This window comes from Pleurodeles waltl, chromosome 10, assembly GCF_031143425.1.
Source record: "Pleurodeles waltl isolate 20211129_DDA chromosome 10, aPleWal1.hap1.20221129, whole genome shotgun sequence".
Taxonomy (NCBI): domain Eukaryota; kingdom Metazoa; phylum Chordata; class Amphibia; order Caudata; family Salamandridae; genus Pleurodeles; species Pleurodeles waltl.
In genome coordinates, this window is record NC_090449.1 from 442591566 (window position 1) to 442616357 (window position 24792).

At 47.9% G+C, this 24792-nt stretch overlaps 1 protein-coding gene across 4 annotated transcripts in view; it reads left to right on the forward strand.

Moving 5' to 3' along the window:
- The window catches only part of SMARCD3 (SWI/SNF related BAF chromatin remodeling complex subunit D3), a 2604506-nt gene extending 2593721 nt beyond the window's left edge, over positions 1-10785 (forward strand). For all 4 annotated transcript variants that reach the window (XM_069210707.1, XM_069210708.1, XM_069210706.1 and 1 more), the window contains one exon: positions 1486-10785. In XM_069210707.1, the coding sequence (XP_069066808.1) occupies positions 1486-1539 (54 nt within the window). In that variant the 3' untranslated portion in view covers positions 1540-10785. The remainder of the gene's footprint in view (positions 1-1485) is intronic.
- Positions 10786-24792: the final 14007 nt, after the last annotated feature.

Here is a 24792-nt window from a genome sequence, read left to right on the forward strand (position 1 = left end):
GAGCAGACATTAAAAATGACGCCAAAAGTGTCGCAGTGAAATCTTGTAGATTTCCCTGTGCCATTTTTGCAGGCCTTCTAATGCCTGAATGTCCCCCTTGCATACGTTATGCCTCACGCAGGGCATAATGTGGCGCAAGGGGTCGCAAAGTGGCACAATGCATGCTTTGTGCCACTTTGTAAATATGACGTGGCAAAAAATGCCTCCTTGGGCCACATTAGCATAAAAACAAATGACGCTAGTGAGGCAGAAGGAAGAGCTTTGTCCTTGTAAATCTGGCCCATAGTATTCTGTAGTGGAAAGGTACCCTTTCGCTATAAAACCTTTAGTAGCTATAATGCTGACACCCTTGCACAATGGTGCAGCATCGTGTGCGTGGCGCACAACAGCCCAAAATGGGTCACAGCTAGGGAAGAAAGCGACAACACCGTATCTTAGTATATATAACGCTGTCCTGCTCTTTCCTTTTCTCACAGCACAGCAACTTAGGTTGCTGCACTGCGTTGTGTGACGTCTTGTGTGAGCTTTTAGCCAATGTTGAAACAAGCCAAGAAACTAATGCTGCAATTTCGATTAGGACACTGGCCTTGGCTGATCTGAAACAAACAAAAGTTCGAACCTGGGCAAAGATAATTCTGCATCTTGGGTTCTGTAAGGTTTTAATAATTTAATATTGTTTGTATACTTTAGATTTTCATTGTTTCATATGTGACTATTAAACATATGTTGCAGTCTTATGTTGTTGCCCGTATTTATTATATTGTTGCACATATAACATGTGTTATGGATTATGTAATATCCGACACAAACTGGATAAGTCTAAACTCTGGCAAGTACTGCCTTTTTAAGTCTGTTGTTATCCATCACCGTTTTTTAATTAAAAAAATATATATACTTACTTGCAGGGTTTCCAGCCAGCCTTCTTTATCCATTTAGTCTGCTGTAGTGTCATTCAAGTTTTGCTTTCAACGACCAAAGCCTACAGCCTGGAGTACAGAGTCAGGCTACTTCGGCCGTTGGAATACCCGACTGTTATTGACTACATTCTGTTCTTGAACAATAGGGACAGCCATTAAATAAGAAGTAGCTTTTAGTGCCAGGGACTATCAATGTAATGTGAACTTTTACATACAAAATGTATATTTTAGCTTTTAGCCAATGCTTGTTTCATAGAGCTTGTGGAATTTCATTTAAAAAAATCACAAACAAAAAAGGCATTGCCTAAACCAAAAGGTCAGCAGTCAACACCACACCTATGGGCATTGCCAGTGCTTGTTATCTTTCAGCAGATTATAAATAGCAGGAACCTAATTGATAGGCATACAGTAAGTTCCAGAAACTCCGAAGAACAACTCGTATAGCGGTTTGTCCACTCCTTGTCATTACCCTTCAAATAGAAAGAGAGGTGGGCCCCTCCTATTGATTAATGTTTGTCCTTGCACATAACCTTTCTTTATGGAACGTTTACACTCTCTTTTCTTTCAGATTCAGCAGCGTAGACAAGAGCTTGAACAGTCGCTCGGTGTACGGAACACTTAGAAGATGAAAGTGGATGGCAGCAACTGGAAGGACCAATCAACCCCAAGGAGCAGGGCGCACTCGTTCTTTAATTGACCATTTTCTTTTTACTGGTCAACAACAAACCCAGCCTTTCTATGTAAATATATCCTAAGCATTTCTTCGTGCGTAGCTCCTAGAACGGAAGATGTCACCCTACACATTTTAGAAGCTGTGCACCTGCAGAGATCAAATAGCCCTTTTAAAAAATAATCAGGCGAGTACCTCCCACAAGAGACCAGAAATAAGCACTGCCATAGAAAAAGCCCCTTGGCAGAGAGAAGAAAAACTCATTCCTGCAGAGACACCCCTTCCTGCAAATTTAGGCACATCTTGTAACAGGACATATCTTATTGTGTAACGCCTCCTTCTGGAGATAAGACACACAACACCTTCAGAAAGTCAGACTTGCATCACAATGGGGGGTTAGGCGCACAGCTACCTGTGGAATTGCTCCCCTCTGTAGATTTCAGACATCTCAACATGGTAGTCGGTCTAGGCACCCAGAGGACGATTTACTAAGATTTTGTGTGGTGTTGTGTCACTTTTGTGTCCCAGCCCTGCTGCAAAATCATTCTTGGTGCAGCTTAGTAAATTTAAACACATAGTGCTGACTTGCATTACCTTGCGTTGGGAAGGGGTTCCATGGGTGAAGCTTGGATGTGCTCAACCATTCACCCATGGATTTTGACCCATTTCCAGATTTACTAAAACTAGTAACTCTGGGAATCTGTCAAAAGGCTACACCTTCTTCTGCAAGGTGTCCATCCCTGTACAAAATCAATCCTGCACTTAACGCAGGCACCCTTGCACCATGGTGCAAGGGTGCCTGCCTTGGCACTCGCCAGCACACAGCATGCTAGCACTAGTAGACAGCAAGAATGTGCCATATCTTTGTAAATTTTGCACATTTCTGCTGTCTCCCTTTCATGCAGTGAATCACCACAAATTGCCTTGCTGTGTTGAATAAAATGTAAGTAAATCTGCCCCTAACTACTTTGTGTAGTTCATGCAACACCTTTCTATGGAGGTGTACCTCTCGCTATGGAAGCCAGACATACAAAGCCCTATGAAAATGAGCCTCATACTTGTTTCTGTGGTCAAGCACACGTTTGTGAAGTTTGGATCATGAGGTTTCTTTGGAGATCTTAGACAGATCCATACCAAGATATGACACACAGGTCCCTACTTTGGCCAGACACATCTATCTGTAAAAAATACATATATGTGTATAGATAGCAATGTTTCTGCACAGGCAACATACACATTTGGACATATATCTCCTTGAAGACATCAGAGATACACCTATCTGCAGAAGCCAGTGGAACACCAAGCTGCCGGCATTATGAAATCACATCACCCTATCACAAGAACCTCTTTAGCCTAGACACCCTTGACCCGGTGTGCTAGATTACTCTGGTAAGTTGATTTATAGATACTTTTGAGCTTCCAGCACCGATTTTAACTGATCTCCAACTGCATGTAGGACATTGTACAGAAATACAGGAAGTGCTGCTAACCTGCACTTTATACGCTATCCTAGACATGCAGCCCAAGAGCATGTTAGACAAATGGAAGATTTCCAATGTAGAACAAGAACCCTAAGCTCCCTCACTCATTTAAAATTGACGAATATCTAAAGCATGCCCATTTTGTAACATGTTAAACCAATTGAAGTCTAGAAAAGGGACCGACTATTCACAAGGAATAGTTAAAATGGATCTTTGATCTTGTAAAGGAGGACAGACATTCTTCTGACACCTTATATGGAAGAATGACCACAGAGCTCCCCCTCCTTTTAATGAGGACAAAGCTGAACCTTTACAGCAAAGGCTAACTGAACTGATAATCCATAAGGGAAAGACTGGCCATGCTCCTGACCCTGTACATTAACACAAACCATGTTGCTGATCATGTATCGAGAAGATGACCCATTGCTGATTACTGGAAATACTGACACAGTTTAGCGGTCCATGTATGATGAAAAAGTGCCACACTGCTTGCTGATCCTGTACATGCATCCTCTGGCGGGCTGTGCAGTTGACTCTTTAAGTGCAGGACTGGCACCATGTGCAGGGAAGACTTGTTCCAACTGCTGGTCAGTAGAGAAAAGCTGGTTACACCGATTGTCCTGTTCAGAGAAGATTTACCTTGTTAATGCTTTAAGATGAGGATTGGCCCACTGCTAACTATTTACATTAATGGATAGCCACAACTAGATTCTGTATAGGTAAGAGTAGTCATTTTGCTGAAAGCTCTAGTACTTGGAATGCTGAATGCTTTTGATAGGGTACAAAGAACATCAGGCACAGAGATCTATAGCGATAAGCCAGGCAACATTGCCAGTACAGCACATGAAAAGTTAGGTACACTTCTTATCTATTCAGGGAAAAATTGCCACTTTGCTTACTATAAAGAGATGCCTGGACACCGTGCTCACTTGCACTGGGAAATCTGGCTGCAGTGTAGGTCCTGCACAAAAGCTGCGGGCTACACCATGATCCTACAGGTCAGTGAGTGATTCCAGCGGGAAAAGTACATTATATGCGTAAGTAGTTGGTCATAATGAGGTAGGGCTCAAATCAAGTTGTAGTGGAGTCCTAGAAATAGTAATTTAGGCCAGATGAACTGTAAAACTGGTTGCAAAAACGTCACACCTTGCAACTTTATTTATGCACCCATTATTCAGTTTTGTGAACCGACCAATGTACCACAAGGTCTGTTCCTAAAATTCCAAATTGTAGTGGGTTGCAATCCTAACATACCTCAGTAATATTCATGAGGTATGTCACAAATTGTGACTCACTCCGATTGACCATAGTAACAAGGGTAGTGGCCTGCCACCAAAAGCAGACCACCATTTCTGTGATTCTGTTTAAATAAATTCTTTTTTTTTTTTAAATAAACCCATTATCCTTATAGGAAATGGGGCTGTATTGAAATAAAACAAGAAAACAAATAAAAAAAAATTCCCAAAACTTTCACTGACAATTGTCAGTGGTCTGGTGGACCGTTGCCTAGTCTTCCTGGTGCTTTTTTCACCATTCACAAGGTAGAAGCGGTCCAAAGATAAACATTCTCTTTTGCGAATGTGATACCACCCCAACCTGGGCGGTGGTTAACTTTTCAGTGGTTTGAGACCACAATTAGGATTGCAAGTCATTGATATATCTCAAAGCAAATCGCTATTTGGAAAGGATACCCAAAGCAAGCCCCTTCCAAATAGCAATTCATTATGGGGTCGGTGGAGGCAGTAAAAATGTACCAGCTCCTAGATTGCCTTTATTACAGTGAGAAAAAAGCTTTTGCAGGCACAAACAGCAATTCAGATTGTTTGAGACTGTAAAAACATTTAGTCCATACTTCTGTTAGTACTTTAATCTAGTAACATCAATTTGACCCAGTTTTCAAATCCAAATAAACTGAACAGCTCTGTCTTTCATTTGAGAGGTTTGGCTGTGGGGAGAGATTCTTCTGGAATCCACCTTGGGGTCTTGGGTGGAAGACGTTTGAAGAGAGATCCATGAATGTTACGATTTCTTAGATGAGGCCTGGGAGGAGAGCTCTCTGAGCTGGGACATCAGCAGAAAACATTCTAGTAGTGGGGCTGAGAAAGGAGGTGTATGTAACCCCTCATCATGCCTTCCTTCACCTCCCCAAGATGTAACTCTCTCATTATACCAGGAAGGACTGTCTGCCCCAGGTGTAATGAAGATTGCATGCAATGCACTAGTCTCATTTGTCCACTTACTCAGGTTTGTGGTGGCCCATTAGGGATGATGTGCGATCTAATCTGCTTGGCGGCCCATGTGGAGAGCTAAGGGACTGCTGCCACATTCTTGCCAGGTGACTACACAAAGCATCAACAACACACTGCACCCCTGGCTTGAACGTATTGTTCATGTCTCTGGTACAGATCACCTAATAGAATATGAATAGATGTCCATTGTAGGTGCTGTCAATTAGCAAGCCTCTCCCCTGAGCAGTGAACATTAATATGGTGAGGTCAGTGATGCTGCTCTGTCTGTGAGCTCCTATATGCTTTCAGTTTTTCTGGATGGATCTTGCCTGTGCTTTGCCCATATTCATCACTAAGATGGTTCCCAGCTTGGTTGCACCATACACCTGTACTGGTGCTTCTTACACAGAAAACAGTTGAATTCATGTCACTTGTTTTCCTCCTTTTCTGCCATGTTTATCATCATTCTGAACACTTCAATGACATCTGTTTTATTATAATTGTTACTTATTATGCACGGGCCGAAGTTAAATCCGATTTCCACCAGGGAATGTTCCAACAACCCTCTGGCATGAATGTGGGCCAGCATAACTCACTGTGCTTCCATCTTGGGTATAAGGAAGTAGTCGTGCAGTGAGAGCATGCTGTGTGCCTCTGGATGATAAGTATAGCATTCATCCCTTGGGTGGCTAAGTTGGAAAGCATTGAAGAAACCCATTTCCACCATGAAGGGTCCCAACAAGGCTCGGCCTCGGCACGCCCTCCCCCCTCTGCACTTATCCCAAACCTCGTCCACCACCCCATTCTAGTCCCCCCACAGCCACCAGAAGCCCCTCTGGTAGCTTGCCCAGTAGTGTCATCAGCACTTCCAAGAATGGTGGTGGGGCGTAAATGCTGAACAAGGTCAGTACGACCCATATGCACTCCCAGTCACTGCCACGTATCTGTCCAGTCTGTCCGTTCTCTTTGGGATACAAAAGACAAATGGCCTTTGGCCAGGATAGCTGTTTCCCTAGACCTCCTGGTAAACCCTGAGTGGAATACCTAAGAGAACTATATCTGGTCAGAAAGGGGACCATATTAAACATTAGATGTTTCTCTTAGAGAAATAAAATGTCTGACTGCAGTCTTTTGGCATGGCACAGCACTGCCACTCTCTTTATTTTGTCTACTAGGCCGTTCACATTTCAGGAGACTAAGCTGATCAGATCTTCCTGGGAGACAGCACTATTTATTGCCCATCTGCATGGGATTCGCAGTTCACCAGTACTCTGGAGGGATGCAACTGCAAGGGTCTCTGTCTGTGTCAACCGTAAACATATGTAACAAGGACATCCCAAATCCACCCACCAATTCTTCGATAACCTGAAGTATCTGTCATGGGAATAGACCCCTTGTGTCACCAACGGGTCATTGGACTGGGCATATCCCAATTGTATTGCTTACCAAAACTGTAGTATCAGCGTGCAATGCCGTGTGGAGATCATGCCCCAAACTGTCTATAGAGGGACAGCTATCGCACACCGCAAAGAAGAAGAAGAAGAAGGGGGAGGGAAGAAACCATAACGTGGTGGGTTGTCCCCTGTCTCGGATCAATGGTCACGACCTCCACTGGTGGTTCGCTTTGGACTGGTCATTGTGGATTCCCTCTATGACAGGTACATTTTCAGCCCATGATAGGCCACCACTCCATGCGTTGGTCGGGTGGGGGAGAGTTCGAGCCATCGGGGACAACCCATGTCACCTACAGCTGGTCAGATACATTAGCTCTCCTGTGCCTCCGGGGAAGCGCATCCCCTGTCGGTCCCTTCAGCATGGAGACCCTGACCTAAGGTGCTTGACCTTGCCCCGGATCTGTTGCAGGCCTTTTTTTGTGCCATGAGGATTGTGAGCAATTTATGCTACATCGTTGATTGCGAGACCTGCTTGGAGAGTGCGGGGGCCTACCCCCAGCAGAATCCAATGTCTCAAATGACGGGAGGGTGTAAGGGCGAATGCTAACTCTTTTTACTGCCCAGCAAAACACCTCTTCCAGGGACTCGAAGAATATTGTTCGTTCTTTGTAGATCACCTTAAGTTGGCTGAGTATAGAAGCATGTAATGGATGATGAATTCCTGTAGCTTTCTTTTTGCCTCCACAAAGGATTTCTGCTGCCTCAGCACCATTGCTGGTGCAGTCTGGGAATATCATGATTTTATGTGACTTGTGTAGTAGAGCATCTTGTGAGCAGGCGTAACACAGGATGGCCTCTGTTAAAGTAACTCAGAAAGCAGGCAAATACATATCTGGAAGGGGCCCCCGGTGGCAACCTCTGCCCACAGGTTTGATGGATCATATCCATTGATCCAGACCTTTCTCTGGGCACGTGCACTCACATCCCTCCAGGAAGCCCACAATTCAGAGACTGTTTTGATGTGCCCTTCCTGCTGTGTCTTCTACCCTTGTTGCAAGTTCCCTAGACACCGTCTTTAGTCGCTATATGGTCTTTTTCATATCTGTCATTGTGTCCTCTACTCCAGAAAATTGAACCTCCGATATCCTGTCAACAGCCTGGTGGAGGTCCGCATGCAGCAACCTCACATCCGCCCCCACCGTGCCAATCTTGTCCACCAGTGCGTCTCAGGAGTTATCGAAGGCTGCCAAAGACCTGGAGATGTCAGTTGCCGCACCACCAGCACTCTCTTATTGGACCCACCTCAAGGGATATCCCAGCTTGGAAAGTAGCAGTGGTGTACAACCGGGCTGGGCAAATTTGTTGAGTGGTGTTGGTCCTTGGCCAATACGGCTTCTTACATGACGTGTTCTAGTCCATCTCACGTCCACCACCTTGAACCTGCCGGTCACAGGGCCTGTGAGGCAGCACAAGCAGCCAGAGACTCCCCAGTGGGTCTCAAGCAGGATCCAGTGGGTTCAGTCATTAGCGTTCTAAGGGGGCAGAAGGGCAGGCATGTGCAGCCAGCGGGCTCCCTGTGTCTGGATTGGGTTGAACGTCTGCCTGATTCTCTACTCAGGTGCCACGGTCCAGGCCGACCCACCTCCTCTCAACAGGTGAAGTTTAGTGAGTAGGCTCAGTGGGGCCCCCAAGAGTGACAGGAGTGCTGCAACTGTTCATGTTACCTCACAGTGCTCCCCAGGCCCCCAAATTGGTGAATTGTTCCTGGGCCCTGAGATCAGCTGGCCAATCCCTGACCTTGGCCCCCCACATCACCGCAGCACCAGCTCCAGCCCCACAGTCGACCCACCCTCCACCACCTCCACCTTACCAGCAGGGTCTTTCTGCAAAGCCCTTCTGGAGCAGCTGCACCAGGACGCAAGGTCCCTCCCAGCAGGATGTAGGCCTGGCTGCACCGAGTCTCTCCAGTGAGCCCCAGCAAGCTTGCAGTGTTGCGCTGGCCCAGGCTCCTGAAGTCCCAATCCCACAGGTTTTGTGCCCTCTTTTGTCTCCACTGCTATCACCTATGCTCTCTGCCACTGCCCACAGGCTCCCTTGACAGATCTCACAGCCAGCAGATGCCACGCGGAGCCCCTGAGGAGTCCGCACGGCGCTATGGGGCCAGCCCTGGTCTCTGGTCGTTTGTCGTCGGTATCCATCACCGGTCCTGAGCAGAGGGTCAACCAAGCAGGCCGAGTAAAAGAAGTATATTTCAGGATTTAAGGTGAATAGTGCGGAGCTGACCCTGCTTGTGGCTGCCATCTTTGCCTGTCAGGCTGTGCCCCCTAGTCTGAGCACTCTTGATCTTTCCTGTGTCATCATTCTTTGCCCATCACGCTTATCGTTTTACTTTCCATGGTGTTAACTCTGTCAGTCCTCTTGCAAATCAGTTTTGACTCTAATTCCATCTCCTCTGTCACATCAGTAATCACTCCCAGCGCTTCTTTCCCCTCTATGTTTTTGCTAAGCCCATCTTGTGTCATTTGTTTTGTGCTGAGGCTGGCTCCATTATTCCATGCATTGTCCCCTTTAAGCCCTTCTTTCCAGTTCAATTACATTAAAGCCACTTTTTCTTTTAGATTTGCTATCACTGCAGACGCAACTCCTCTTTCCCATCTGGAATTACACTCTGATACCCTCTGTACTCTATATAGTCCTCTGAGGCCACTGTCTGTGTCAGTGCTTTCCTGTTCTGTCCCTTCCATTATTACTGTCATCCATCCTCTTTGCTTTTTGTTGGTTCTCTCAGGTCTCTTTATTTGTGACATATATTAGCACTCAGAACCTCACTGCACCCTTACCTTGAGTCTGTTTTTCTTCCTCTGATCTCACACCTGTTATCACCCGATACCCTTCTCAGCCGTTCTTCTTTCTCACATCTGTTATCAGTATGATTCTATTAGCTCGGCCCCATCTGTACTTAGTCTGTGAAAGGAAATACCATTGTAGTTTGTACAATAACACTGAGGGGCATATTTATGTGGATTTGGCGCAGGGTAGTTCAGCAAGTCACCTTGCTGCGCTGCCCTGCGTCAAAGTGAAAGGGCAGGAATGTGTAGCATATGGTTCATTCCTGTGCTTTCCCCCTGCGCTGGTGCAAAATAGGATGCCTTGTGCTAACTCAGGTACTCTTGCACCATGGTGCAAGGTGTCTGCATTGTAGGCAGTATTGTTTTTTGTAGGAAGGGACACCTTTTTGCTCAAAAACTATCTCAGGAGGCTTTTTCCTCTTTCTGCAGAATGCAGCACACATAGAAAGAGGAGAAAACGAGGAGAAATAAAATAAAAATATTTTTTAACATTGTACCTCCCCTGGAGAGGCTCTTGTGTTGTGTGGAAACACTCACTGCAGTGCCCATGGAACGCCTCCCTTGCGCTGAGCAAGGCAACGCAGCTATTTGTGCTGCCATGCCTTACACCATATCTATGAGGCCATTCAAAGCCATGCCAATTGGCTTTGCGTGGCCTCATAGATATGAGTTCAAGGTTTGTGCCACCGTTGCATCACAAACAGTGCGGCAACGGCAGCGCAAGGGGCTCAAAAATATGCCTGTGAGTATGGTGAATGCAAGGGGTCCAATGGAGTGATACTTGATCGCTGTAGCATTAGAGTCAATCAAGGAACAACAGACTGGTGATGCCATGGGATACATAACATGGCTCACTGTGAAATATTATACAGTAAATTCCTTTTAGCTACTTCTGTGTGCATGTGTGTCCTCAACGTGGAGCCTTCTGCATTAAAAAATAAGGAAGAAATTTGCAGAAGAGCAGATGCTTGAGGGAATAAATAGCTCCAGCATTGAGTCAGTATTCCAGAAGAATTGTGCATCATGCCTTATAATCTTTGTTCCTCTTGTGTCTAGAGATTTGTTTACATCTGTACAAACTTTAGCATGATTGTGTTAAATCATGTTCTTTTAACAATAAATGTTTCTATCTTTGTTCTCATTTGTTGTTTTCAGAGCTTTGGAGTCTCGGCTGAAAAATTACATTGTATTCTAATATTAACATGTTTCAATTAAAGTTCAACTATAATTGCCAAGTAGGCTAACACTGCCGAGACTGTTTAAGTTTTCTTTATAGTCATTCCTAATGTCTAAGGCCCTTATTATGTGTGTTATAGTTTACTAATCAATTATATTTGTAATGTATATAATTACTGTATGTTATGTTTCTATAGTGTATGGGACGCCATAGGGGCACAAGCTGAGTGAGTGAGCTTTGTTATACTGGAATGTTAGTTCCAGTTTGAGCTTTTAGGTTAGGAACTGTACGATGGACTTGAAAGGTGTTGGATGAATCAAGATGGGCTCTGCTACATTTGTACCAGATATCCACAATAAATACAGTAATTGAAACTAGAAATGTGTGATCAAAGTACTTATAACATATGACAGTGAGCAGGAACAGAAGATCATTTAGTGAAATATTGCCAGGTACGGGCGGCTTAATTGATTTATCCCAGAGAGCTGAAGGCTGGATGCAGCAGGTACGATTGAGGGCTTGTCCGTGACGCATGTTGAATGTGGCACATTGAAGGAGGTGCTGATTAAACAGTCGACGAAGCTCACTGATGCGTAAGTCAGACGGACACCGAGCAGGATCTATGTTGTGTTGATGACAACATGTTATGCACTCAAAGTGTCCAACGTGAAACAGCATGATGGCAGCCATTTTTAATTTGCATTAACCACAGCAGTGCATAACTTTTCAGCCATCCGACACCTCAAAAATCAATGTGTGTGGACAAATTATTGTGTTGAAGCTAAAACTATTGAGCTGTAAGCTTGTTTTGTGCACATTATTAACTCCAACCTAGCAAAATTAAAATTTCATAAAGGGCACTTGTTTTTCTGATACGGTTTGTGTAACTTTTTGAGCTCGGCCAGCAAAACAGGGAAATAGTACTTATTGGCTACATTGATCAACATGGCTATTAGAGGTAAACTTCCACAAACAGTATACTGTCTGCAAAATCCAGGAAAACCATCTCAAAAATTTAAACATTGGTACAGAGTTTTTCAAATGTATATAGTGGCTACTGATGGAAAACAAATTACAACAGCCAGGAAACTGGCACTATCATTTATCTGTTTGGGATCAGAGGCACATAAGAATTTTGACAACTTGCCAGAACTGAGACCCACAGAAACAGAATTGGGAGATACTGGAATGTCTACATTGAAGCTGCCAAACCTCTTGTATTGCATTTTGCAAATAAACCCAGGATTGCTCTAGAACTATTACATTTTAATTCTAGGAAACAGAATGCAGAGGAAAGTGTTGATCAGTATGTAGCAGCACCAAGGATTCTAGCGAGAACATGCTGTAGAGCAGTACATAAAACATAAAACTGTTGTGCATTGTGTTTCGAAGTAAGTGCATGAACATCTGCTTTGTTGTACCAGTCCCAATTTAGAAGAAATGATTAAGGTAGCTAAAGGGATTGAAACATCTGTCGAATCTGTAAAGTTGGTTGCTGGTGAAAACAATGACTGCATGGGTGTGAGTGTTGTGCATAAACCGAATGAGCAGGACAATAGAAGTAAACCCAGCAAAACATCCACTAAGATTTATGTTAGTTGTTGGTCAAATATACATATAGGGAGCAATGTGAATTGACTTGCAAAAGGTAAGAAATTCAATAGGTGCAAAAAAGTTGGCCCTTTTATGCATGTGTGTAAAAGTTGAAATCCTGCAAAAATGAATTATGTACATGTAAGGAAATGCCTCCTTGGCATGGTTACCCCCTGACTTTTTGCCTTTGCTGATGCCAAGTTATGATTTGAAAGTGTGCTGAGGCCTACTAACCAGGCCCCAGCACCAGTGTTCTTTCCCTAAACTGTACCTTTGTCTCCACAATTGGCACAACCCTGAGATCCAGGTAAGTCCCTTGTAACTGGAACCCCCGGTACCTAGGGCCCTGATGCCAGAGTAGGTCTTTAAGGGCTGCAGCATGTCTTATGCCACCATGGGGACCCCTCACTCAGCACATGCACACTGCTTGCCAGCTTGTGTGTGCTGGTGGGGAGAAAATGACTAAGTCGACATGGCACTCCCCTCAGAGTGCCATGCCAACCTCACACTGCCTATGGCATAGATAAGTCACCCTCTAGCAGACTTCACAGCCCTAAGGCAGGGTGCACTATACCACAGGTGAGGGCATAGGTGCATGAGCACTATGCCCCTACAGTGCCTAAGCAAAACCTTAGACATTGTAAGTGCAGGGTAGCCATAAGAGTATATGGTCTGGGAGTCTGTCATATACGAACTCCACAGCACCATAATAGCTACACTGAAAACTGGGAAGCTTGGTATCAAACTTCTCAGTACAACAAATGCACAGATACCAGTGTACATTTTATTGTGAAATACACCCAGAGGGCATCTTAGAGATGCCCCCTGAAAACATACCCGACTACCAGTGTGGGCTGACTAATTTCTGCCAGCCTGCCACACACCAGGCATGTTGCTGGCCACATGGGGAGAGTGCCTTTGTCACTCTGTGGCCAGGAACAAAGCCTGTACTGGGTGGAGGTGCTTCTCACCTCCCCCTGCAGGAACTGTAACACATGGAGATGCCCACCCCCTCCGGCCACGGCCCCACTTTTGGCTGCAAGGCCGGAGGAGATAATGAGAAAAACAAGGAGGAGTCACTGGTCAGTCAGGACAACCCCTAAGGTGTCCTGAGCTGAGGTGACTCTGACTTTTAGAAATCCTCCATCTTTCAGATGGAGGATTCCCCCAATAGGATTAGGGATGTGACCCCCTCCCCACCGGGAGGAGGCACAAAGAGGGTGTAGCCACCCTCAGGGCTAGTAGCCATTGGCTACTATCCTCCCAGACCTAAACACACCCCTAAATCAAGTATTTAGGGGTCCCCAGAACCCCGGAAGATAGATTCCTGCAACCTGAAGACGAAGAAGGACTGCTGACCTGAAGTCCTGCAGAGAAGACTGAGACAACAACTGCTTTGGCCCCAGCCCTGCTGGCCTGTCTCCCCACTTCAAGAAAAACTGCAACATCGACGCATCCCCCAGGGTCCAGCGACCTCTGAAGCCTCAGAGGACTACCCTGCATCTAAAAGGACCAAGAAGCTCCCGAGAACAGCAGCCCTGTTCAACAAACCTGCAACTTTGCAACAAAGAAGCAACTTTTAAAGACCACACGTTTCCCGCCGGAAGCGTGAGACTTTCCACCCGACGCCCCCGGCTCGACCTGCGGAAAACTGACTCTACACGGAGGACTCCCAGGGAACTGCGAGCCCGTGAGTAGCCAGAGTTGACCCCCCTGAGCTCCCACAGCGAAGCGCGCAGAGGAAATCCAGAGGCTCCCCCTGACCGCGACTGCCTGCTTCAAGGAACCCGACGCCTGGAAAACACACTGCACCCGCAGCCCCCAGGTCCTGAAGGAACCGAACTTCAGTGCAGGAGCGACCCCCAGGCGACCCTCTTCCTAGCCCAGGTGGTGGCTACCCCGAGGAGCTCCCCCTTTGCCTGCCTGCATCGTTGAAGAGACCCCCGGGTCTCCCCATTGATTCCTATTGAAAACCCGACGCCTGTTTGCACTCTGCACACAGCCGCCCCTGTGCCGCAGAGGGTGTACTTTCTGTGCCTGCTTGTGTCACCCCCGTTGCCCTACAAAACCCCCCTGGTCTGCCCTCCGAAGTCGCAGGTACTTACCTTCTGGCAGACTGGAACCGGGGCACCCCTATTTCCATTGAAGCCTATGTGTTTTGGGCACCACTTTGATCCCTGCACCTGACCGGCCCTGAGCTGCTGGTGTGGTAACTTTGGGGTTGCCTTGAACCCCCAACGGTGGGCTACCTTGGACCCAACTTTGAACCCTGTAAGTGTTTTACTTACCTGTGAACTTAACATTTAGTTACCTCCCTCAGGAACTGTTGATTTTTGCACTGTGTCCACTTTTAAAATAGATTATTGCCATTTTTGCCAAAACTATTCATGCTATTGTGATAATTCAAAGTTCCTAAGATACCTGAGTGCAATACCTTTCATTTAAAGTATTGTTTGTAAATCTTGAACCTGTGGTTCTTAAAATAAACTAAGAAAATATATTTTTTTAAATAAAAACCTATTGGCCTGGAATTTGTCTTTGAGTGTGTGTTCCCCATTTATTGCCTGTGTGTGTACAACAAATGCTTAACACTACCCTCTGATAAGCCTACTGCTCGACCACACTACCACAAAATAGAGCATTAGAATTATCTCTTTTTGCCACTATCTTACCTCTAAGGGGAACCCTTGGACTCTGTGCACACTATTTCTTACTTTGAAATAGTATATACAGAGCCAACTTCCTACACTGGTGGATCAGCGGTGGGGTAGAAGACTTTGCATTTGCTGGACTACTCAGCCAATACCTGATCACACGACTAAATTCCACAAATTGTCATTAGAAACTGATTTTTGAAATTTTAGCTATTTTAAAAAAAAATTAAAATTCCTGCTAGGGCTTTGTGTTAGTCCCTGTTAGCATTTCGTTTAGAGTTTAAAAGTTTTGCAAAAGTTTGGATTAAGTTCTAGAAATAGTTTAGATTCTTAAAAAGTACCCCAACTTTTAGAAACATAGGGGGTCATTCTGACCCCCGCCGGCGGCGGAAGCCGCCCGCCTGGCGGGAACCGCCAGAAGAGCGTACCGCGGTCTTTTGGCGGTCATTCTGACTTTCCCGCTGGGCTGGCGGGCGACCGCCAAAAGGCCGCCCGCCCAGCGGGAAAGCACCAGCAACGAGGAAGCCGGCTCCGAATGGAGCTGGCGGAGTTGCTGGTGTGCGACGGGAGCAGTTGCACCCGTCGCGATTTTCAGTGTCTGCTATGCAGACACTAAAAATCAATGTGGGGCCCTGTTAGGGGGCCCCTGCAGCGCCCATGCCGTTGGCATGGGCACTGCAGGGGCCCCCAGGGGCCCCACGACACCCGTTCCCGCCAGCCTGGTGAAAACCGCCAGAACCAGGCTGGCCGGAAGGGGGTCGGAAGCAGCGCCGCCGTGGAGGATTCACAGGGGCAGGGGAAAATCGGCGGGAAGCCGCCGGTTTCCCTTTTCTGACCGCGGCCTTACCGCTGCGGTCAGAATTGCCCTTGATGCACCGCCAGCCTGTTGGCGGTGCATCCTCCAACCCCGGCCCTGGCGGTCCATGACTGCCAGGGTCGGAATGACCCCCATAATGTCTGTTGCAGGAGAGACAGTGATGGAGCTCAACCTCACACCTTACCTGCATCTTAGGATGTCAGAGCTAAGGACTCTCTGCAAAATCAAGAAACTTAAAACTGGTTCATCCCTACCATCATTCTGACTTTCCCGCTGGGCTGGCGGGCGACCGCCAAAAGGCCGCCCGCCCAGCGGGAAAGCACCAGCAACGAGGAAGCCGGCTCCGAATGGAGCCGGCGGAGTTGCTGGTGTGCGACGGGAGCAGTTGCACCCGTCGCGATTTTCAGTGTCTGCTATGCAGACACTGAAAATCAATGTGGGGCCCTGTTAGTGGGCCCCTGCAGCGCCCATGCCGTTGGCATGGGCACTGCAGGGGCCCCCAGGGGCCCCACGACACCCGTTCCCGCCAGCCTGGTTCTGGCGGTGAAAACCGCCAGAACCAGGCTGGCCGGAAGGGGGTCGGAAGCAGCGCCGCCGTGGAGGATTCACAGGGGCAGGGGAAAATCGGCGGGAAGCCGCCGGTTTCCCTTTTCTGACCGCGGCCTTACCGCTGCGGTCAGAATTGCCCTTGATGCACCGCCAGCCTGTTGGCGGTGCATCCTCCAACCCCGGCCCTGGCGGTCCATGACTGCCAGGGTCGGAATGACCCCCATAATGTCTGTTGCAGGAGAGACAGTGATGGAGCTCAACCTCACACCTTACCTGCATCTTAGGATGTCAGAGCTAAGGACTCTCTGCAAAATCAAGAAACTTAAAACTGGTTCATCCCTACCATCATTCTGACTTTCCCGCTGGGCTGGCGGGCGACCGCCAAAAGGCCGCCCGCCCAGCGGGAAAGCACCAGCAACGAGGAAGCCGGCTCCGAATGGAGCCGGCGGAGTTGCTGGTGTGCGACGGGAGCAGTTGCACCCGTCGCGATTTTCAGTGTCTGCTATGCAGACACTGAAAATCAATGTGGGGCCCTGTTAGTGGGCCCCTGCAGCGCCCATGCCGTTGGCATGGGCACTGCAGGGGCCCCCAGGGGCCCCACGACACCCGTTCCCGCCAGCCTGGTTCTGGCGGTGAAAACCGCCAGAACCAGGCTGGCCGGAAGGGGGTCGGAAGCAGCGCCGCCGTGGAGGATTCACAGGGGCAGGGGAAAATCGGCGGGAAGCCGCCGGTTTCCCTTTTCTGACCGCGGCCTTACCGCTGCGGTCAGAATTGCCCTTGATGCACCGCCAGCCTGTTGGCGGTGCATCCTCCAACCCCGGCCCTGGCGGTCCATGACTGCCAGGGTCGGAATGACCCCCATAATGTCTGTTGCAGGAGAGACAGTGATGGAGCTCAACCTCACACCTTACCTGCATCTTAGGATGTCAGAGCTAAGGACTCTCTGCAAAATCAAGAAACTTAAAACTGGTTCATCCCTACCAAAGTACAGCTCCAGGAGCTCTTGGCAGAGTTTGCTAGAGACAACCCCTCTGAAGATGTCCTTATAGAGGATGATGCTAGTGAAGTGGAGGACAATTTCCCCCCTCCACTCCTAGATAAGGAGAACAGGTTTCTCCAACCCTGACTCCACAAGTGAAAGTCAGAGTTGGTGCTTCTCTCACAGGAGAGTCCAACAGCTCTGGAAGCATTGAGGGCAGCCTCAATGAAGATGACCTCTTGTTAGCCAGGATGGCCAAAAGATTGGCTTTAGAGAGACAGCTCCTAGCCATAGAAAGGGAAAGACAAGAGATGGGCTTGGCTCCCATCAATGGTGGCAGCAACTTAAATAGGGTCAGAGATACTCCTGACATGCTAAAAATCCCCAAAGGGATTGTAACAAAATATGAAGATGGTGATGACCTCACTAAATGGTTCACAGCTTTTGAGAGGGCTTGTGCAACCAGAAAAGTAAACAAATCTCACTGGGGTGCTCTCCTTTAGGAAACGTTCACTGGAAAGTGTAGGGATGGACTCCTCACACTCTCTGGAAAAGATGCAGAATCCTATGACCTCATGAAGGCTACCCTGATTGAGGGCTTTGGATTCTCAACTGAGGAATACAGGATTAGGTTCAGGGGGGCTCAAAAATCCTCAAGCCAGACCTGGGTTGATTTTGTTGACTTCTCAGTCAAAACACTGGATGGTTGGATTAATGGTAGTGGTGTAAATGATTATGATGGGCTGTACAATCTGTTTATGAAAGAACACCTTTTAAGTAATTGTTTCAATGATAAACTGCATCAGCATCTGGTAGACCTAGGTCCAATTTCTCCCCAAGAATTGGGAAAGAAGGCAGACCATTGGGTCAAGACTAGGGTGACCAGGACTTCCACAGGGGGTGACCAAAAGAAAGGGGTCACAAAGACTCCCCAGAGGAAGAGTGTTGAGACATCAAAGGGTAAAAGTAAAGAGTCTTCTACAAGGCCCCAAAAACCTGCTCAGGAGGGAGGGTCAAAAGCCTCTTCACAATCCAGTTTTGGGTACAAGGGTAAAAACTTTGATCCCAAAAAAGCCTGGTGTCGTAGCTGTAATCAGCAGGGGCACCAAACTGGAGACAAGGCCTGTCCCAGGAAAGGTTCCACTTCTACTACTACTCCAGTGAGCACTGGAATAGCCAGTCTCCAGGTGGGATCAACAGTGTATCCAGAGCAAATCAGGGTTCACACTGAAGCTACATTAGTTTCTGAGGGTGGGGTGGACTTGGCCACACTGGCTGCTTGGCCCCCTAATATGCAAACATACAGGCAGCAACTCTTGATTAATGGGACTAGTATAGAAGGCCTGAGGGATCCAGGTGCCAGTGTCACAATGGTGACAGACAAACTGGTTTCCCCAGGACAATACCTGACTGGACAAACTTATCCAGTCACCAATGCTGACAATCAGACTAAAGTACATTCCATGGCTATGGTAACTTTAGAATGGGGAGGGGTCACTGGCCTGAAACAGGTGGTAGTCTCCTCTAATATCCCAGTAGACTGTTTGCTTGGAAATGACCTGGAGTCCTCAGCATGGGCTGAGGTAGAACTCAGAACCCATGCAGCCATGCTGGGTATCCCTGAACTGGTGTGTGTCAAGACAAGGGCACAGTGCAAGGCTGAGGGTGAAAAAAGAGGTGTTGGAGCCTGCCTGGAATAATGGCCCAACCCTCCAAGAGAAAAGGAAAGAAGACTGGCAAACCAGCTTCAACACAGCAAAAGAAAAAGAACCTCTCTTCCCAGGAAGAAGTTCTGCCCTCTGAGGGAACTGAGCCCTTGGAGTTGGAACCTTATCAGGTGGAACTCTTAGGCCCAGGGGGACCCACAAGGGAACAGCTGTGTAAGGGACAAGAAACCTGTCCCTCTTTTGAAGGCCTTAGGCAGCAAGCTGCTGAAGAGAACAAAGGAAAAATCAGTGGAACACATAGGGTCTATTGGGAAGATGGACTCCTTTACACTGAGGCAAGAGACCCCAAATCTGGCGCCACTAGGAGAGTGGTAGTGCCTCAGGAGTTTAGAGAGTTCATCCTGACCTTAGCCCATGATATTCCACTTGCTGGGCATTTGGGACAAACCAAGACTTGGGAGAGGTTAGTCAACCATTTTTATTGGCCCAACATGTCCCAGAAAGTAAAGGAGTTTTGTGCCTTCTGTGCCACCTGTCAAGCCAATGGTAAGGCAGGTGGCCATCCAAAGGCCCCCCCTCATTCCACTTCCAGTGGTGGGTGCCCTTTTGAAAGAGTGGGTGTGGACATAGTGGGTGCACTTGAACCTCCCACAGCCTCAGGAAATCCGTATATCCTAGTAGTAGTGGATCATGCTACTAGGTACCCTGAAGCAATTCCCCTTAGGTCCACTACTGCCCCTGCAGTAGCCAAAGCACTCATTGGTATCTTTACCAGAGTGGGATTTTTCTAAGGAGGTGGTGTCTGACAGAGGTACCAACTTCATGTCAGCATACCTGAAACATATGTGGAATGAGTGTGGGGTGACCTACAAATTCACCACACCATACCATCCACAAACCAATGGTCTTGTGGACAGATTGAACAAGACATTGAAGGGCATGATCATGGGGCTCCCTGAAAAGCTCAAAAAGAGATGGGATGTCCTCTTGCCATGTCTTCTTTTTGCCTACAGAGAGGTGCCTCAGAAGGGAGTAGGGTTTTACCCCTTTGAACTTCTGTTTGGCCATCCTGTAAGTGGACCACTAACTCTTGTTAAAGAAGGCTGGGAGAGACCTCTCCATGAGCCTAAGCAAGATATAGTGGACTATGTACTAGGCCTACGTTCCAGGATGGCAGAGTACATGGAAAAGGCAAGTAAAAACCTTGAGGCCAGCCAACAACTCCAGAAGACGTGGTATGACCAAAAGGCTGCTATGGTTGAGTTTCAGCCAGGGCAGAAGGTCTGGGTCATGGAGCCTGTGGCTCCCAGGGCACTTGAGGACAGATGGAGTGGCCCTTACCCAGTGCTAGAAGAAAAGAGTCAGGTCACCTACCTGGTAGGCCTAGGCACTAGCAGGACCCCCAAAAGGGTGATCCATGTGAACTGCCTCAAACTCTTTCATGACAGGGCAGATGTAAACATGTTAATGGTTGCAGATGAGGACCAGGAAGCTGAGAGTGAACCTCTCCCTGATCTCCTCTCCACTGACCCTGAAGATGGCTCAGTAGATGGAGTGATCTATTCAGACACCCTCTCTGGCCAACAGCAAGCTGAGTGTAGGAAAGTCTTACAACTGTTTTCTGAGCTCTTTTCCCTAACGCAGGTCAGACACACCTGTGTACCCATGATGTGGACACAGGAGACAGCATGCCTGTCAAAAACAACATTTTTAGACAGTCTGACCAAGTTAAGGAAAGCATCAATGTGGAAGTCCACAAGATGCTGGAATTGGGAGTCATTGAGCACTCTGACAGCCCCTGGGCTAGCCCAGTGGTCTTAGTCCCCAAACCTCACACCAAGGATGGTAAGAGAGAGATGAGGTTTTGTGTGGACTACAGAGGACTTAAATCTGTCACCGAGACAGATGCCCATCCCATTCCAAGGGCAGATGAATTAATTGATAAATTTGGGTGCTGCCAGATACTTGAGTACCTTTGACTTGACAGCAGGGTACTGGCAAATAAAAATGGCACCAGGAGCAAAAGAAAAGATAGCATTCTCCATACCTGATGGGCATTATCAGTTTACTGTGATGCTGTTTGGCTTAAAGAATACCCCTGCCACCTTCCAAAGTTTGGTGAATCAAGTCCTTGCTGGCTTGGAGTCCTTTAGTGCAGCTTATCTTGATGATATTGCTGTCTTTAGCTCCAGCTGGCAGGATCACCTGGTCCACCTGAAGAAGGTTTTGCAGGCCCTGCAAGCAGCAGGCCTCTCTATCAAGGCATCCAAATGTCAGATAGGGCAGGGTACTGTGGTTTACTTGGGACACCTTGTAGGTGGAGGCCAAGTTCAGCCGCTCCAACCCAAGATCCAGACTATTCTGGACTGGGTAGCTCCAAAATCCCAGACTCAAGTCAGGGCATTCCTTGGCTTGACTGGGTACTACAGGAGGTTTGTGAAGGGATATGGATCCATAGTGACACCCCTCACAGAACTTTCCTCCAAGAAAATGCCTAAGAAGGTAAACTGGACTATAGAATGCCAACAGGCCTTTGACACCCTGAAACAAGCTATGTGCACAGCACCAGTTCTCAAAGATCCATATTACTCCAAGCAGTTCATTGTGCAGACTGATGCCTCTGAACATGGGATAGGGGCAGTTTTGTCCCAAACAAATAATGATGGCTTTGACCAACCTGTTGCTTTCATTAGCAGGAGGTTACTCTCCAGGGAGCAGCATTGGAATGCCATTGAGAGAGAGGCCTTTGCTGTGATTTGGTCCCTGAAGAAGCTGAGACCATACCTCTTTGGTACTCTCTTTGGAGTTCAAACTGACCACAGACCTCTCAGGTGGCTAATGCAAATGAAAGGTGAAAATCCAAAACGGTTGAGGTGGTCCATCTCCCTACAGGGAATGGACTTTATAGTGGAACAGAGACCTTGGACTGCCCGTGCCAATGCAGATGGCCTTTCCAGGTTCTTCCACTTAGAAAATGAAGACTCTCTTGGGAAAGGTTAGTCTCATCCTCTTTTGTTTGGGGGGAGGGGGTGTGTGTGTAAGGAAATGCCTCCTTGGCATGGTTACCCCCTGACTTTTTGCCTTTGCTGATGCCAAGTTATGATTTGAAAGTATGCTGAGGCCTGCTAACCAGGCCCCAGCACCAGTGTTCTTTCCCAAAACTGTACCTTTGTCTCCACAATTGGCACAACCCTGGCATCCAGGTAAGTCCCTTGTAACTGGTACCCCCGGTACCAAGGGCCCTGATGCCAGAGAAGGTCTTTAAGGGCTGCAGCATGTCTTATGCCACCCTGGGGACCCCTCACTCAGCACATGCACACTGCTTGCCAGCTTGTGTGTGCTGGTGGGGAGAAAATGACTAAGTCGACATGGCACTCCCCTCAGAGTGCCATGCCAACCTCACACTGCCTATGGCATAGATACGTCACCCCTCTAGCAGGCCTTACAGCCCCTAAGGCAGGGTGCACTATACCACAGGTGAGGGCATAGGTGCATGAGCACTAGGCCCCTACAGTGTCTAAGCAAAACCTTAGACATTGTAAGTGCAGGGTAGCCATAAGAGTATATGGTCTGGGAGTCTGTCATACACGAACTCCACAGCACCATAATGGCTACACTGAAAACTGGGAAGTTTGGTATCAAACTTCTCAGCACAACAAATGCACACTGATGCCAGTGTACATGTTATTGTGAAATACACCCAAAGGGCATCTTAGAGGTGCCCCCTGAAAACATACCCAACTACCAGTGTGGGCTGACTAGTTTCTGCCATCCTGCCACACACCAGACATGTTGCTGGCCACATGGGGAGAGTGCCTTTGTCACTCTGTGGCCAGGAACCAAGCCTGTACTGGGTGGAGGTGCTTCTCACCTCCCCCTGCAGGAACTGTAACACCTGGCGGTGAGCCTCAAAGGCTCACCCCCTTTGTTACAACGCCACAGGGAATCCCAGCTAGTGGAGATGCCCGCCCCTCCGGCTACTGCCCCCACATTTGGCAGCAAGGCTGAAGGAGATAATGAGAAAAACAACGAGGAGTCTCTGCCCAGTCAGGACAACCCCTAAGGTGTCCTGATCTGAGGTGACTCTGACTTTTAGAAATCCTCCATCTTGCAGATGGAGGATTCTCCCAATAGGATTAGGGATGTGACCCCGTCCCCATCGGGAGGAGGCACAAAGAGGGTGTAGCCACCCTCAGGGCTAGTAGCCATTGGCTATTATCCTCCCAGACCTGAACACACCCCTAAATCGAGTATTTAGGGGTCCCCAGAACCAAGGGAGATAGATTCCTGCAACCTGAAGACGAAGAAGGACAGCTGACCTGAAGTCCTGCAGAGAAGACGGAGACAGCAACTGCTTTGGCCCCAGCCCTACCGGCCTGTCTCCCCACTTCAAGAAAAACTGCAACAGCGACGCATCCCCCGGGGTCCAGCGACCTCTGAAGCCTCAGAGGACTACCCTGCATCTAAAAGGACCAAGAAGCTCCCGAGAACAGCAGCCCTGTTCAACAGACCTGCAACTTTGCAACAAAGAAGCAACTTTTAAAGACCACACGTTTCCCGCCGGAAGCGTGAGACTTTCCACCCGACGCCCCCGGCTCGACCTGCGGAAAACTGACTCTACACGGAGGACTCCCAGGGAACTGCGAGCCCGTGAGTAGCCAGAGTTGACCCCCCTGAGCTCCCACAGCGAAGCGTGCAGAGGAAATCCAGAGGCTCCCCCTGACCGCGACTGCCTGCTACAAGGAACCCGACGCCTGGAAAACACACTGCACCCGCAGCCCCCAGGTCCTGAAGGAACCGAACTTCAGTGCAGGAGCGACCCCCAGGCGACCCTCTTCCTAGCCCAGGTGGTGGCTACCCCGAGGAGCTCCCCCTTTGCCTGCCTGCATCGTTGAAGAGACCCCCGGGTCTCCCCATTGATTCCTATTGAAAACCCGACGCCTGTTTGCACTCTGCACACAGCCGCCCCTGTGCCGCAGAGGGTGTACTTTCTGTGCCTGCTTGTGTCACCCCCGTTGCCCTACAAAACCCCCCTGGTCTGCCCTCCGAAGTCGCAGGTACTTACCTTCTGGCAGACTGGAACCGGGGCACCCCTATTTCCATTGAAGCCTATGTGTTTTGGGCACCACTTTGATCCCTGCACCTGACCGGCCCTGAGCTGCTGGTGTGGTAACTTTGGGGTTGCCTTGAACCCCCAATGGTGGGCTACCTTGGACCCAACTTTGAACCCTGTAAGTGTTTTACTTACCTGTGAACTTAACATTTACTTACCTCCCTCAGGAACTGTTGATTTTTGCACTGTGTCCACTTTTAAAATAGATTATTGCCATTTTTGCCAAAACTGTTCATGCTATTGTGATAATTCAAAGTTCCTAAGATACCTGAGTGCAATACCTTTCATTTAAAGTATTGTTTGTAAATCTTGAACCTGTGGTTCTTAAAATAAACTAAGAAAATATATTTTTCTAAATAAAAACCTATTGGCCTGGAATTTGTCTTTGAGTGTGTGTTCCCCATTTATTGCCTGTGTGTGTACAACAAATGCTTAACACTACCCTCTGATAAGCCTACTGCTCGACCACACTACCACAAAATAGAGCATTAGAATTATCTCTTTTTGCCACTATCTTACCTCTAAGGGGAACCCTTGGACTCTGTGCACACTATTTCTTACTTTGAAATAGTATATACAGAGCCAACTTCCTACAGTACATCACTGTGATGTACAAGAAAAGAATGAGGAATTCAGTGAAGTTGTATTGACAATAGATGTGAAAGAACACAAAGTAACTGAAGTAGAAAGAAACAAAGGGTATG